The 15597-nt window shown below is 38.6% G+C and overlaps 1 protein-coding gene across 2 annotated transcripts in view; it reads right to left on the bottom strand.

The window, feature by feature from the left end:
- Window positions 1–46: 46 nt before the first annotated feature.
- Window positions 47–15597, bottom strand: part of LOC107842646 (N-terminal acetyltransferase B complex auxiliary subunit NAA25) — a gene marked incomplete at its 5' end in the record, with an annotated part of 73398 nt that continues 57847 nt past the window's right edge. The window contains 5 exon segments of one of the 2 annotated variants that reach the window (XR_007044882.1): window positions 788–922; window positions 1748–1818; window positions 2007–2270; window positions 12403–12443; window positions 12600–12738. Coding sequence is in view for 1 of the 2 variants with exons in the window: in XM_047396872.1 (XP_047252828.1) it covers window positions 233–922; window positions 2007–2270; window positions 12403–12443; window positions 12600–12738 (1134 nt within the window). 2 annotated transcript variants of the gene reach the window in all.

The raw sequence follows: 15597 nt of genomic DNA, 5'->3' as shown, positions 1-15597 counted from the left end.
TCCTTGTATGAAAACAGAACATTACAAACCGGTAAAGGGAATCAGATACTCGAAAAATAAATTTCATGTTTATTGTACATAACTAAAACATAAAAGGAAAATTTGGACGGAGTACAACAGCGACGTTGGATGAGATAAGTCGAACTGGAAAAAAACTGGGAAAAAATAATACCTAGAAAAACAAAGTAAATCACTCTGAACAATTTCCCGCAACTCACAGAAAATCCACTAGCTATAAATGAGCTTTCAGTTCCTCTAATGATTTTATTTTAGAATCACAAATCCTGAGAAAATTAGATAAAGCAGTGCGCTGACTAGTAATGATTCTTCCAGTAATATCAGCAGGACTCCAAGACTGCAATGCTCGAGTGATCCGATCACCAAGGCCCTTATCAATTGTTGGGGACGAGGTTAAAGTTCCAAGAACTCGGTACACCTTCCCGGGTCCCAACTCTCCATCTTTTTGGAGTGATGAAAGTATAATTTCCGATTTGTCATTGTCCGACTTGCCTATTTGTTGATTTAGCCATTGTCTAACCAGCTCTATAACCTCACATACAGAACGGATTGAATCCTGTACTTCTTGAGACAACTCAACATTACAGTGCTCTGAAGGTCCACCTTTCTTTTTTCTCTTTCCTGAAGGCAATAACAACCTGGCACAAGACTGAATCACCATAATATGCCAAGCTAAAGGTTCAGTTACCAGTAGCACCAGATGAGGAAGATCACATCCAGGTGATGACTCTAGTGGTCCCATCGATCTGACTTTATCCAGGATATACTTCTTAAGAATTAAATTCACAAGAAGCCATGTAGTACCATGCTTATTTGAATCTCTATCTACTTCATGAGAATAAAGATTCCAAGCATTTAAAAATACAAGAAAGTTCATCCAATCAGTCAGATTGCAGCTCCATGCCTGCATGGAAGAATGTGAAATTTATAAAAATTTAGCATCACAAAACTGACAGTTTAACAGCTGACACCAGGCAGTAAATAATGCAAGTTTTGGGACAATAGTTTTGAGCAGTTCCTTTATGTCTAAGATAGCATCGAAGAATAAATGGTTATCCTTCAAACACAACATGAAAATTCTCCTACAATTGATATAAGCAGTTCTTTTCTCTTGTACTTCCAACTGTACAACTGGAACAATATGCAACTTATGCGTTTTTTGCAGCTTTGAATTACAAGGGCATAGTAACCTAAATCGACCAACTTTGCTTCAACAGGAAGCCTCTCCCGCCACAAACCTGAGTACTTGATATGGCCAGGCCTTATTGCATAGTTCTCTCCTTTGAAATCAGTTTCAATATGGTATATATCTAAGCTGTTAATTAATCATAAGCTTTAACCTTTTCATTGTCCATTTATAAGTGATGTATATACTACGTGAGATTTATCCCCAGAATTTAAGTTTGAATTCTCAAGTATTAGCTCCCAAGATTCTCTACTTTATGCTCCCAAGAACATGCACCCTAGAGACACTTCAAAACAACTGAAAATTTCTGGTTTACTCCATCCCCATTCAAACATTATGAAGAAAACAAACTGAAAAAGCGAAATGTTGAAAATGCTGTTATGGAACTAACCTCTAGCTTTTATACGTTAATAAACCAAGGTATTGTTACTAAAAGTTAATGTCACCGAACAAAGAACAAAGGTTATTCAATGCCCAAAGCCTCTATGAAACCTCAGTAGTTGTAACTTCAGAAATTTCAATTTGAGGAATGCAGTAATGCACCTTCCTTGTTCATTTCTTCAGTGAAATGCCAACTTTCCATTGAACATGTACAGTTAGGAATTCCAATTCTCCTTGAAGACCATCCAGCCATTACAATGACGTGAAGAGATAAGAAATAACGACCAAAAAAATTCATGATAAGGGCTCCAAAAGTATGCTTGTATTTATCAAAACTGAAGCAAGAAACAGAGAATGAAAAGTACTTTACAAGCAAAAAATGTATAACTTTGGGAGCATCTACGAACACAAAAGAATTTACCTCTGCATCCTTAAGGCCACTCGAAATATCAAAAGCCAGCTCTATAGCATCTTGGAAGGAAAATCCCAAGATATTGGCATACCGCCCAAGTAATAATCTCAGCTCCGATGATAGATTGGGGTCCAAGACAGAACCATTTGCTTCAACACTTCCCTTGACAGATGATGAAGCACACTGAATTGAGAGATAGACAATTCTTGGCAAAAGGGACCTCTTTTCAATTGTTTTAACCACTTTAGCTTGAGACTCTTTGATTTGATCATCCTGCAATGGAAGCGTAAAAGCAATTACAAAGTAAGGAATTTTTTCCACAAGCTTAACATTAAGGAGAGGTTCTGCAAGAATTTCGTACATGAAAGAAAGAATCATCAAAAACCATTAACAATGAGAGAATTTAACAGGGACAATCTCAAAATCCTGATGTCCACCAGAATCCGGCTCAAATTAATGAGCCTACTTCAGTGATCGAACTGTTGTCATGCCGTTCCAAACCGTAACAAAGAAAAGTTCAATTATACATATAGAATTACATGAATGATGTGATGCATAACCTTCAATCAGCCAACTCAACTCCAGATTCCACGGGAACTAAGAAAACTGACTCTGTTGGTTTAATTCTCTGACAAATGCTAAAAATATCTAGAATTTCAAGTTGTACCAGGTAACAGTCAAATGTTGTTTTAGTGCCCTACTACTTAGCTATCTAGTATGGCCAATGACTAGTATGTTCCCCCTATCCAACAGCCATCTTAAGCTTATGTTAACATGAAAAAGTAAAGCAAGTTCATTAACTACTTTCTCCCTTTTTCTTTTTATTTAGTAATGATGGCGTCCATGCCAACTAACAGACATCTAAATTATTCCCTTCGGTACCTGCTAAATCCCACCAATATAGGTACCAGGTAATTGTCCACCAAAAGTTAGGCAAATGGGAGGAAATTACCTAGTGTTTTTTTCTCTGGATTTGAAACCTCATGAACTACTTACCTAGTATGAGACCACAAATGGGTTCTGGGGAGGGTAAGATATACGCAGAGCCTTTGTGGAGTAGAAAGGTTATTCCCAATAGACCCTTGGCTCAAAAGTAGTGTAATCAAAACATGATTGAAAGGAAAATATTAGCAGCAAAATAGCAAGATACAGCACAAATGAAGCAGCAGGGTAATAGTGAAAATTGGATAACATACGATGTGACTACCAACTACCAACTGATACTACTAAATAGGGAGAAAATGAGGAGACGAACCCCCTCCATCTCCCACATAAAAGTATTGACCACACTCGGCTTACTTCTACACTTCTACCCTAATTCTCGTCCTCCATATTTTCCTATATAGGGTCATGTCCTCAGTAATCTGAATATGTGTTGAGTCTTGTCATGTCTAATTACTTCTCCCCAGTTTTTCTTCGACCTACCACTTTATTTACTAAACCAATGTCATCAAAGGTGCGCTTAAGCCCTAAAGCGACGTTCAAAATGTGTTGAGTGCGTTGCCTCATTTAATATGCACTTCAGTGTCGTCATCAATTTTTTAAGGCATACTTTTCCTTGTCAATGAGCCTCTTCTAAAGAGGCCGACACTAAACAATTGATATTTCACGTTATCGTAATTATTTTCAATTTCTTTATTCAGAGTAACGGTGAGATTGACGAGGATGTCTCGCACCGTATTGGGGCGGGATGGATGAAGTGGAAACTCGCGTCGGGGGTGCTGTGTGATAAGAAGGTGCCGCCCAAGCTTAAAGGCAAATTCTATAGGGTGGTAGTCCGTCCGGCCTTGCTGTATGGAGCGGAGTGTTGGCCAGTTAAGAACTCCCACATCCAAAAAATGAAGGTGGCAGAAATGCGGATGTTGCGCTGGATGTGTGGACTGACTCGAAGGGATAGAGTTCGGAATGAGACTATCCGGGAGAAGGTTGGTGTGACTTCAGTGGAGTGTAAGATGCGGGAAGCACGATTGAGATGGTTCGGACACGTGAAGAGGAGGGGCATGGATGCCCCGGTCCGTAGGTGTGAGAGGCTAGCGTTGGATGGTTTTAGGCGGGGTAGGGGTAGGCCGAAGAAGTACTGGGGTAAGGTGATTAGGCGGGACATGGAACAGTTACAGCTCACCGAGGACATGACCCTAGATAGGAAGGTCTGGAAGAGGCGAATTACGGCAGAAGAGTAGGGCCAGATTGGGTCGCTAGTGTAGGGAATTACTTGGTGGGGGTTTTTTATTTTTTTATTCCTGTTATGATTCCGTATTCAGTGTTCCATGCTTATTACGAATCTGTGTGCTTTCCTCTGCTTTCCTCTGTTTTATATTCCGTATGGGTGCCTTATTTATATTATTGTCATCTGCTTCTGTGCTTTACTATGTGTTTGTGTGATATCTTGTGCCTGAGCCGGGGGTCTTTCGGAAATAGCCTTTCTACTTCATCAGAGGTAGAGGTATGGACTGCGTACATCTTACCCCCCCAGACCCCACTAAGTGGGAATACACTGGGTTTGTTGTTGTTGTTGTTGTTATTCATATATTTGTCATTCATTCGGATAATTATTAAATCTTGGACTAAACATATGTATTTGTATATTTTTCTCCCTTTGTGTTTTTTTTCATTAAAGTCCACACTTTATTCGCGTCTAGCGCTTAAAGCCCCAACAGACCTTAGAGGTTTTTTGTGCTATTTACTTTTTGATAACACTGACTAAAACCTCCAATAGTCAATCTCGCACAACTCCTTACTGGAGCATACGTGCACCTCTTCTTTCACATGCCCGAACCATATGAACTATTTTTTGGTAGAGACAGCAATCATTGTTGGAAGGCATATGTGAACTAGGTGTATAAATATTCACAAAAGTCCACCAAGAAGCATAGGAATCAAATATTTCATTTTGCTTCCTCAAATCTCTTTATTTAAGCATTATTCCTCATTATGAAAACCAACTCCTAGCGACATGTAATGTTGGATATGTTAATTCTACTGCACCTCCTGCTTATCATATCGTACATTAATGTGCAATATTAACTTAAGGAAATATTTTTCATTAACAAATATAACAGACAAAGGGTATTACCTTGGAGGGACTTACATAATATAACACACTGAAGTTATTGTTATCCTACATTTATGTTCCCATTCATTCCATTTACCTTTTCAGCTCTTAAAATCACATGACATACATCAAATCGAAACTTGGGAGGAAAATCATGGAGATTAGGGTGCAAATCTCAGCAAAGACAAAAAGAAAACGTTTAAGTAATTTCTTCATCGCCTTAAGCAAGGTAGGTGGAGTTACTTGGTACCTGTACTGGCGGGAGGTACCATGTACCCAATAAATTAATCCAGTTCCTCACAAACTGAACCCCAACACCGCCAATAAAAAACATTAGAGAGTATTCTACATTGGTTGAAAGAACGAATTACTGTTTCCTTATAAATATATTCTTGAGCAATCAAACACCTTATGAGCTAACTTTTGGGGTTTGTCAAAGGATTTAGTACCATAGCCGCTCCCTTGACGAAGCTAATCCGAAAGGATAAGCCTTTTAAGTGGGGGTGATGAGCAAGCAAAGGCCTTTGAAACCTTGAAATCAATGCTTAGCTCCGGTCCTTGGTTCCAGTTGCCCGATTTTTGGAAAATGTTTGAAGTGAAATATGATGCTAGTAAAGTAAGCATTGTAGCCTTAATGCAAGACCAAAAGTTCATTGCTTACTTTAGTGAAAAGCTAAAAGGTGCAACCTTGACCTATTCTACTGATGATCTTGAATTGTATGTTTGATTAGCAGGAAAAGGGTCAAATTTACCCCTCTACTTTGAAAAATTGACCAAATATACCCTTCATCATACTTTGGGGCCAAATTTACCCTTGATGTCATACTTCGAGGTCAAATTTACCCTCATTGTTAAAAAACTTGTCACATGTACCCCCTCAATTTTGTTGGTCAAATTTTCCCACAAGACTAAGCCACTGAATATTTATTAGTGCATAACTCATGGAAAATGAATCTGCATCAGTGCAAACCCAAACAAATATATTCCTTCCTCAGTTCATGAATCTGCATCAGTGCAGAGCTCGTGAAAAATTACACTTGGCAGTCAAATCCAACATATTAGGCCCACTAGGTATTTCACTGGATGATTGAGTTAAGAGGCCTCTGTATGTGCCAATTGTGACATTTCTTCATTCTTATGTCTTTATATACAATTTGGATTTAAACAAATTTTTCATCATGTCATTTTCTTAGAAAACTTATCCATTGATTCTAGAATCTAGATGCAAATAGAATTGCATCCCAAATTTTGAAATTTGAACATTATTGGAATAGGAGTAAAGTTTCTGAAGACATTTTCTCCAATTCCATGCTTCTGCGTTATACCATTTCATTTTACTTTTGTTCATTTGTAAACAACCTACCATCGCTGCACGTTGAAAGAGAAATATATTTGTTTGTTGGGAAAATTCGACCAATTAAGGAGGGATATATTTGTTTGTGTATTTTTTTGTGGGTTGGGCCGGGCAGGTTAGATTAGGTTGTGTTTTATTTTAAAAAAGTGACCAATTTAACGTTGATTTGGGCTTTTCGGTTAAAGGAATGGTACATGTGAAAAGTTTCTTAACGAGGGTAATTTTTTCCCTAAAATATGATGAAGGGTACATTTAGCCATTTTCCAAAGTAGAGGGGGTAAATTTGGCCCCAAAGTATGACAGAGAGGGTAAATTTGACATCAAAGTATGAAGAAGGGTATATTTACCCAATTTTCCACAATAGAGGGGTAAATTTGACCTTTTCCCCTTGATTACGGCATTGGCCAATTGACAACATTACTTGTGGCCCAAAGAATTTATCATTCGGATCGATCATAAGTCATTGAAGCATATTCGGGCTCGAGAAAAGTTTAGCAAAAGGCATGACAAATGGATTGAGTCCTTGAAACTTTTCCCTATGTAAATACAAGAAGGGAAAGGAGATGTGGATGTCGATGCCTTATCAAGGAAACATGTTTTAGTTAACACTATTGTCTTCCAAATTGATGGGTTTTGAATGCTTAAAGACATGGTATCGCAGGGACCCCTACTTAGCAAAAATCTTTCTAGATTGCGAAAAATGGAAAAGGGAAAGGTGGGCAAGGAAAATATCTTCTATTCCCTTTTCAAAATTTGGTGGTTTTTTGTTCAAAGACAAGAGACTTTATATGCCATGAGCTCATGGAAGGAACTCCTTGTGAGGGGGGCATATTATGGGGGATTGATGGGTTATTTTGGTATTGATAAGACCTTGGAAACTCTTAAAGAGCAATTATATTGGCCAAAAATGTGATCCGATGTTACCAAAGGCCAATGAGTTGAGTGTAGAGTGCTAAATCTAGGCTTCTTCCCTAAGGTTTATATACCCCTCTTCCCACCCCTCAAAGGCCTTGGTTAGACATTTCCATGGATTTTATATTGGGTTTATCAAGAACTAATCGAGGAAAAGAGAGTATTTTTGTGGTGGTTGACTTTTGTGGTGGTTGACTGATTCTCTAAAATGGCTCATTTCATACATGTAATAAATGTGATGAGGCCTCTCATGTCGCCTCTGTATTTATTGAGAATGTAGTTAAATAGCATGGTATACCCAAGACCATCGTAAGTGATAGGGACTTCAAGTTTCATAACCACTTTTGGAAGGCATTATGGGGTCGTCTTGGATGAGATTGTTATCTTCTACCTCTAGTAACCCACAAATCGATGGTCAAACCGAAGTGGTAAATAGAACTTACGGTTCAAAACTTAGGGCCATGGTCAAAGGAAAATTGACAACTTGGGAGGAAAATTTGCCTTTAGAAGAATTTGCACACAATAGAGTTATTCATAGTCCTATTGGCATGGCTCCTTTTTGAGATTGTTTATGGTTATAATCCACTAACCCCTTTAGATCTCACCACTTTGCCTCAAGATATTGTTTTGAGTTTAGATGGTAACACAATGGCCAAAGCCATGAAGAAGTTACAAGAAAAGGTGTGGATCCAAATTGAGAAGAAGAATCGAGACACGGCTAAAAAGGCAAACAAGGGAAGAAAGAAAATTGTGTTTCAATCGGGAGATCGGGTGTGGATTCATTTTTGCAAGGAGAGATTCCTAACTAAAAGAAGTGAAAGTTACTACCCCAAGGAGATGGAACTTTTCAAGTCCTTGAAAGGCTCAATGATAATGCTTCCTGTTAAGTATCCCACATCAAAAAATGGATGGGTAATTGGTCTCCTTATATGGACTTGGACAATCCTACCCTCATGAGCTAGCTTTTGAGGTTAAGTTAGGCCCAAGATCCATTCTTTACATGGTATCCGAGTCAAGCCCATCCCAACTCTTTGTTCACCGATGTTGGGCCCCCATATTATGTTGTCCACGCTGCAGTTAACAAGGCCTGGGCGTGAGGGGGAGTGTTAAGTATCCCACATTGAAAAATGGATGGGTAATTGGTCTTCTTATCTGTACTTGGACAATCCTCCCCTCATGAGCTAACTTTTGAGGTTTGAGTCAGGCCCAAGATCCATTCTTTACACTTTAAGGTTGATCTACCTCCGAAATATAAAGTCCACAACATATTCAACGTGTCAGACCTCTCTTCTTTTGCTGTTCGTGATGATGATGGCTTCAATTTGAGGACAAATTCACCTCAAGCAAGGGAGAATGATGCCACCCAAGTCACATCAAGGCTATTTACGAGCTTCATACATGGCAAGGTCTATTTGAAAAGAGAGATGTGATGGAGCTTACAATGGTTCCATCTCGAGGAGTCCATGGGGCTATGCTTGGGAAGAGTCTATTTTTGAAATATAAGCCCAAGCCTAAAGAAGACAAAAGAAGGTCCTCATTTCAATAAGGGTAATATTGTAAAAATAACTTGACTATATATTTGCTTTAGTTATTTCTTTCTTAGATTTTTATGATATTGCACTTGTCTTCTCTTTTAGAGACTGAGCTTGGTAAAGCTTTTGGTGATCCGTGTTTATAAATAGAGGTTGCAAGGTGAATCAATTCCCTTGTTGGTTTTCATCATAGCTTAGGCACTTTCTTTGGATTAATTGAAAGAAGTCTTAAATTTTAATATATTCTTCTGTTGCTTTTGATTTTCTTTTTTGTGTCTAATCTTCTATTATTTAATTTCTTGTTATTAGTCAAGGTTTCTTTAAGTTCTAGTTTCAATAATGCATCACAAGGAGTTATATTTAGTTAAATGGTGCAAGGAGATGCATGAGAAGAAACAGGGTGGGTTAGGCAGCAGGAACTTAAAATGTAGAATAAAGAACTCAAAGTGAAATGGTTGTGAAGATATTCTCAGGAGCCTCAAGCTAAATATGGAGAGGATAAGAAACCCCCCCCCCCCCTCCTATAGAGTAAGCTTATGGAGAGCGATAAGAACACATTGGCATCTGATGAAGGCCCGCACCTCTATCAGGGTAGTTAATGGTTGCTCAACATCTTTTGGGAGGATAAACGGCTTGTCAACCCTTGCCTAAAAGATCTCTTTCCAAAGATATATTGCCTGGATCTATAGCATGAGAAGATAATAAATACCATGGTCAACACGGGGATTGAACTTCTGGTTCCAAAGAAACCTAAAAGATTGCGAAGTGAATGCATTAGTAGAGTTGTTCAGAACCCTGAAATAATTCAGAGGCACACAGGACGGTTCAGATAGCCTTTGGTGGAAATATACAAAAGAGGATGCTTCGGAGTTGGTTTAGCTTTGTGAGAAATATAGCAGAAAAATATTATTGAATTATTGCAACTATATTATTACACAGAGACCTTATTTATAAACACTACATTCCAAGTAGGATTTTATATATTAATCTTATTCCTACTCATATTTTAACACCACCCCTCAAGTTGTTGCATATAAGGCATATGTACCAAGCTTGTTATAGATGAAATTAATACGCGAATCCGTGAGGAACTTGGTGAAAATATCTACAAGAAAACTAATAAGGACAGCAAAAGACGCTTCGAAGACCACAATTGAAAAGGAACAAACTGAAAAAGTAGTCAAAAAAGTAGTAAACGTCGCCGGAACGTCGATCAAAAAATTGCCAAAAACTGGCATAAAATATATGGGTCATCTTGAAATCAATAGATGAGTAGATCTTGAACAAGAAAGTTACCAAAAAACTGGTAGAAACATGCTTACGCGTTGGATTATTAGATTTGAGCGCTGAAAAGTGGTCACAATATCCGAAAAAATTATATGGGTGGAGTGGGAAAGATGGCACGGCCCTACTGAAAAATTGAAATTATATGGGTAGGGTCGGAATGACAACACGACCCTACTGAAAAAGAAAAAAATATAGGTAGGCTCGAAATGACGACACCCCCTACGGAAAAAGAGAAATTATATGGGTGGGTAGGAATGATGGCACAACCCTACTAAAAAAAAGAAATTATATGCATAGCGTAGGAAAAATGGCACGACCCTACATAAATCAGATCTAAGGAGTCCCTGGAAAGACGCAAAGAACTATGCAAATCAGATCTGAGGAGTCACCGAAAAGACGCATGGTGCTATGCAACTCAGATATGAGAAAATAGCCCAAAAAGATGCACGGTGCTACGCAAATCAGTTATGAGAAAGTAGTCACCTCAAAAAGATGCACGGTGCTACGAAAAATAGATATAATGTAGTCACCGAAAAGATGCACGGTGCTACGCAAAGATGTGAGAAAGTAGTAATCGCAAAGAAGCATGGTGGCCCAATCTTTGGTAACATGATCATTGGCCAGACGGGCAGCATCTATGGGTTATAGCCGCCCACCGACAGCGAAAACTCTTTGATTCTCTACCAAGATAGTAGAGGCTCTGATATCATGTGAGAAATATAGGAGAAAAATATTATTGGATTGTTATAACTACATTATTACACTAAGATCCTATTTATAGACACTACATTCTAATAGGATTCTATATATTATTCCTATTCCTACTCATATTCTAACAAGCTTATAAGTTAATAGAGACATTCGGCAAATGGACAACTGGTCACGGAAGAACATATGAAAAGTTATGATACCCTACAAGGTAGCATGTTTAAACTGTTTTGTTAGCCTGGGAAGCGGTGCTGACACATGACAACCTTAGCAAGAGAAAAATCAATCTCTGCTCAAAGTGCTACACGTGGTGAATTAGCTGAAAACAGTCGGCCATCTATTCCTAAACTGCAAGCAGTGTTATCAAAGGCACGCTTAAGCCCTGAATTGAGGCTCAAAACGTGTTGAGCACTTCGCCTCGCTTTATGTGCGGTTCACCGTTGTCATCAAGTTTCTAAGGCATACTTTTCCTTTGGCGACACTAAACAATTAATAGTTTACTTTATCATAATTGTTTTTCAATTTCCTTGTTCATATATATTTGTCATTCAGGCTTATAATTAATAGTCTTGGATTAAACATATATATTTTGTATTTTTCTCCCTTTGAGCCTTTTTTAATTGAAGCTCAAGCTTTTATTTGCACTTTAAACCTCGACAGACCTTAGAGATTTTTTGTGCTTTTCGCTTTTGATAACAGTGACTGCAAGATCACAGACATGCTATGGAAGATCTTCATTAACCTCAGAGATACTGTTCAGAAAATGCCAAGAAAGATTATTGAGGTCTTGCTCAGCTGGGAAGAAGCAGGTACAAGACACACAGAGATAGATCGAGGATTGCCCCACCCTGCATTTGGTGGACACTGGACAGACTGGAAAGAGAAATTCCAGATTCTTTGAAGACATTAGCAGTTCAGCTCAGAGGATTAAGTAGAACTGCTTTCAACTTTTTTTTCTTGAGCTAACCAGAGATGCATAGAGGATTAAGTTGAACTGCTTTGACTTTTTTTTCTTCAGTGACTACACCCAAGTTTTTTGTTAGGTTAATGGAGCAGTTTTTCTTCTTTTTTCACATGTAAATATGGTTCCAACACAACCTAGGTGTTGTATTGATAAATATATACAAATTGTAACTGTCTCAAAAAAAAAGAAAAAAAAAAAAAATCAACCTGGCGGAAGGTCTCTAAAATTATCCCTACAATTAAATTAATCTTGACAGAAAAGACACCCAAGGGTGTGGATAGTGGTCAATCAAGTGGGTTGAGATCCATGAGGTCTCAGGTTCAAATATCTACAAAGACAAAAATACTAGGGTGATTTTTTTCCCTTCTGTCCTAGCCTTGGTGGTTAGAGTTACCTGTAGCTGTTGCTAGTGGAGGTTGCAGGCATCACGTGAAATTAGCCAAGGTGCGTGCAAGCTGGCCCAGACACCACGGTTATCAAAGAAAAAGAATCTTGACACAACTTCAAAAAATTTAATCTTGAAATGAACTATACCATGTACTCTTGTTGAATAAACATCAAAATAGTGTGTACAATATCAAAGACAAAAATCATACCAAGGTTTGTCCGGTGCAATAAGATACTCCTTCAAATGGCTCTGCACATAAAGACGACCAGTCATTTTAAAGACACTACATATGCAGTAAACTCTGGAAAGAAAATGTACTACAGGAAGGCTGATCAAAATTTATCTGCACTACACAAATAACATAAAATTGTCAAAACCATACGAACAGGTGCATCATATACTAACCCAAAAGATAATTTTTATCATACGTTGGTGTCCACCAGGGCCGCAGCTGCAATTCTTCATTGAAGGTCAATGGTTTGCTTCCAATTTCATCTGACAGTTCAAGAAACTGAACTCCTTGTTTCGAACATTCTAGAATACCCTAAGCAATTCCAAGATGAAAATTTGTCACTGAAACATTAACAGTAGAATAAAATTTACACACCTTTTCAGTTACAGATGTATAAGAGTGTATACCTTCCTATCTCTCTCTCTCTCACACACACAATACAATTTAACCACCTCACCCCACCCAGCAAGTTTTCAGTTACGGAAGCACAAGCGTGTAGACCTTCCTATCTCTCACACACAAAAAAAATAATAAAAAATTAACATGTGTTGGCGTCCACCAGGGCCGCAGCTGCAACTCGTCATTGAAGGTCAATGACTTGCTTCCAATTTTACCTGAGAGTTCAAGAAACTGAACTCCTTGTTTAAAACTTTCTACAATACCTTAAGCAATCCCAAGATGAAAATTTGTCACTGAAACATTAACAGTAGAATACAATTTAAACACCTCACCCCACCCCGCAAGTTTTCAGTTACAGAAGCACAAGCCTGTATACCTACCTATCTCACAAACACACACACATAGTACATGCCAGCACATTAAAGATGAGGGTATTTTTGTCCTCAACCCAATTTCCCCAATTTTCACCTGCATCCCAGAGACGTTATCTCAAACCTCTCTCTATAACACTTCAGGCAACTGGGAGCAAAACCTCTGAGCGTGTATGATTTTCTTAATTTACTAAGCTTTTAGTGCCTCTAATTTTTGGATCAGCTTACGGCGTACATAATATTTTCTTTGCCTTCTGACCTCATATGCCCAACAATTGTTCTAATCAAATTTTTCAGAAAGAATTTAAATGTATTCATCAATGTCGGCTTTAATATTTCTCTTCGATCATATTGAACAAATGCAGTATCAAATAGAATATCCGTATCTTTTAGGTTAATAATTTGTCATTATTATTTATTTTCACCAAACCCAGCAATACTCACTATTTATCACATCGTTGTTCGTCTGGAAATCAAGCAAGAATTCAATTTCCAGAAGAACTCATCATGTCCTTACCTTACCGTGGCATCAGAATTGTTATGTTCCTGAAACGTTTAGCAGGAATGCTCCTAAAAGAAGACTGACGAGGGATAGAGAAGAAACTGAGAACTGGGCTGCTGGAGTTTAATCAGGGAGCATAATGAGAGATAAACGCAGAGGGAGGAGGGAATTAGGGATTTGATGAAATCCTTGAGCTTAATGGTAGATTAAATAGCCAGAAGTCTTCAGCTAGTTCAATGGTCTGATACTATAAAAAAAGGACAGCTCGGTGCACTAAAGCTATGGCTATGCGCGGTGTCCGGGGAAGGGCCCCACCACAAGGGTGTATCGTACGCAGCCTTACCTTGCATTTCTGCCAGAGGCTGTTTCCAAGGCTTAACTCATAATAAAAATCAATGGAAGACATAAATGCCCTCATGCTCATCTTTAAGTGTTATTTGGATAATTACAACCTACTAAGGGTTTGAGACTCGTAGCGAGACAAAGACATAAATGCCCCCTACACCTTGCTGGGAAAAGTAAAATTATTAAGATCCATCAAAATTACCAGCTATAACACATATGGCTTTGACATTCTTCTCAAAGATTCTAATACCTATTCAACAAAAACCATAAGCGTTATTTCCTACAACAACATACCCAGTATATTCCCACAAAGTAGGGTCTGGGAGGGTAAGTGTATACAGTCTATACCACTACACTACCTTGGATAAGGTCGAGAGGTTGTTTCTGATAGACCCCCGATTCAGGACACAAAACTGTAAAAAGACATAGTAAAACCAAAAACAAAAGGAATAACACACCAATAGATAATAATGGAAACAAGACACCCACTGAGTAGTTAAAAGACACCACGAACAGGAAACTACCAGACACACATATACGACCACTAGCACGGCTACAAACAAAGCACACCTACCCATTAGCAAGGACGCACTCCCACCTACTAACCTTCTACCCTAATACACGTCCTCCATAACTTTCTATTTAGGGTCATGTCCTAAGTAAGTTGTAACAGCTCTATGTCACGTCTAATCACCTCTCTACCATATTTCTTAAACCTACCTCTACCTCGCTTGAAACTATCCATAGGCAACCTCGTGCAACTCCGAACTGGGACCCTTGCTTTTCTATCAATTTCTAATTCTGATCTCCCTCCCCAATCTTATATTATGGTGCCGGCATAGACCGAAATTCCGTTATGGTCAAATTCTGATCAGTAATAAATACCGAGACTTTGCAAGAATATGAGCGCAATAGAAATTCCTGGGAAGTTATACATTTGTGTATTGATAAGACTGTTTACTATTTCTTGAAGCTCAATCTCTCCCTCGGATGAACCATAGCCAAGAGAAACCATGAACCAGAATAGAAAAGCTTGTCCCACCCATGAGTAAATATTTCATAGTAGCTTCATTAGACCATACATCTTTCTTGGTATATCCAAATAATAGGTAGGAGCATAAACTGAAACATTCTGGGGTTACAAACCATCTCAACCTCACTTCTCGCATTTTGTCTTCAACCAAAGTCACTCGCACCTTGTCCTGAATAATCTCATTCTTAACCCTATCTCTCCTAGTAAGTCCAAACATCCATCACAACATCCTTATCTCCGCCACCTTTAACTTTTGGATATGGGAGCTCATGATCGGCTGCATTCCGCTACATACAACATAGTCGATCGGCCTGCCACTGTGTAGAACTTGCCATTTAGTTTAGGTGGCACCTTCTTGTCACACAAGACTCCCGAAGCGAGCCTCTATTTCATCCATCCTACGCCATTACGGCGTGCGACATCCTCACCAATCTCTTTATTCCCTTGGATCATTGACCCAAGATACTTGAAACTATCTCCCTTCCGAATGGCTTGCGAACCCAACTTCACTACCACGTCCG

Source organism: Capsicum annuum, chromosome 9 (genome assembly GCF_002878395.1).
Source record: "Capsicum annuum cultivar UCD-10X-F1 chromosome 9, UCD10Xv1.1, whole genome shotgun sequence".
NCBI classification, from domain to species: domain Eukaryota; kingdom Viridiplantae; phylum Streptophyta; class Magnoliopsida; order Solanales; family Solanaceae; genus Capsicum; species Capsicum annuum.
This window is presented reverse-complemented; position numbering and strand designations above follow the sequence as displayed.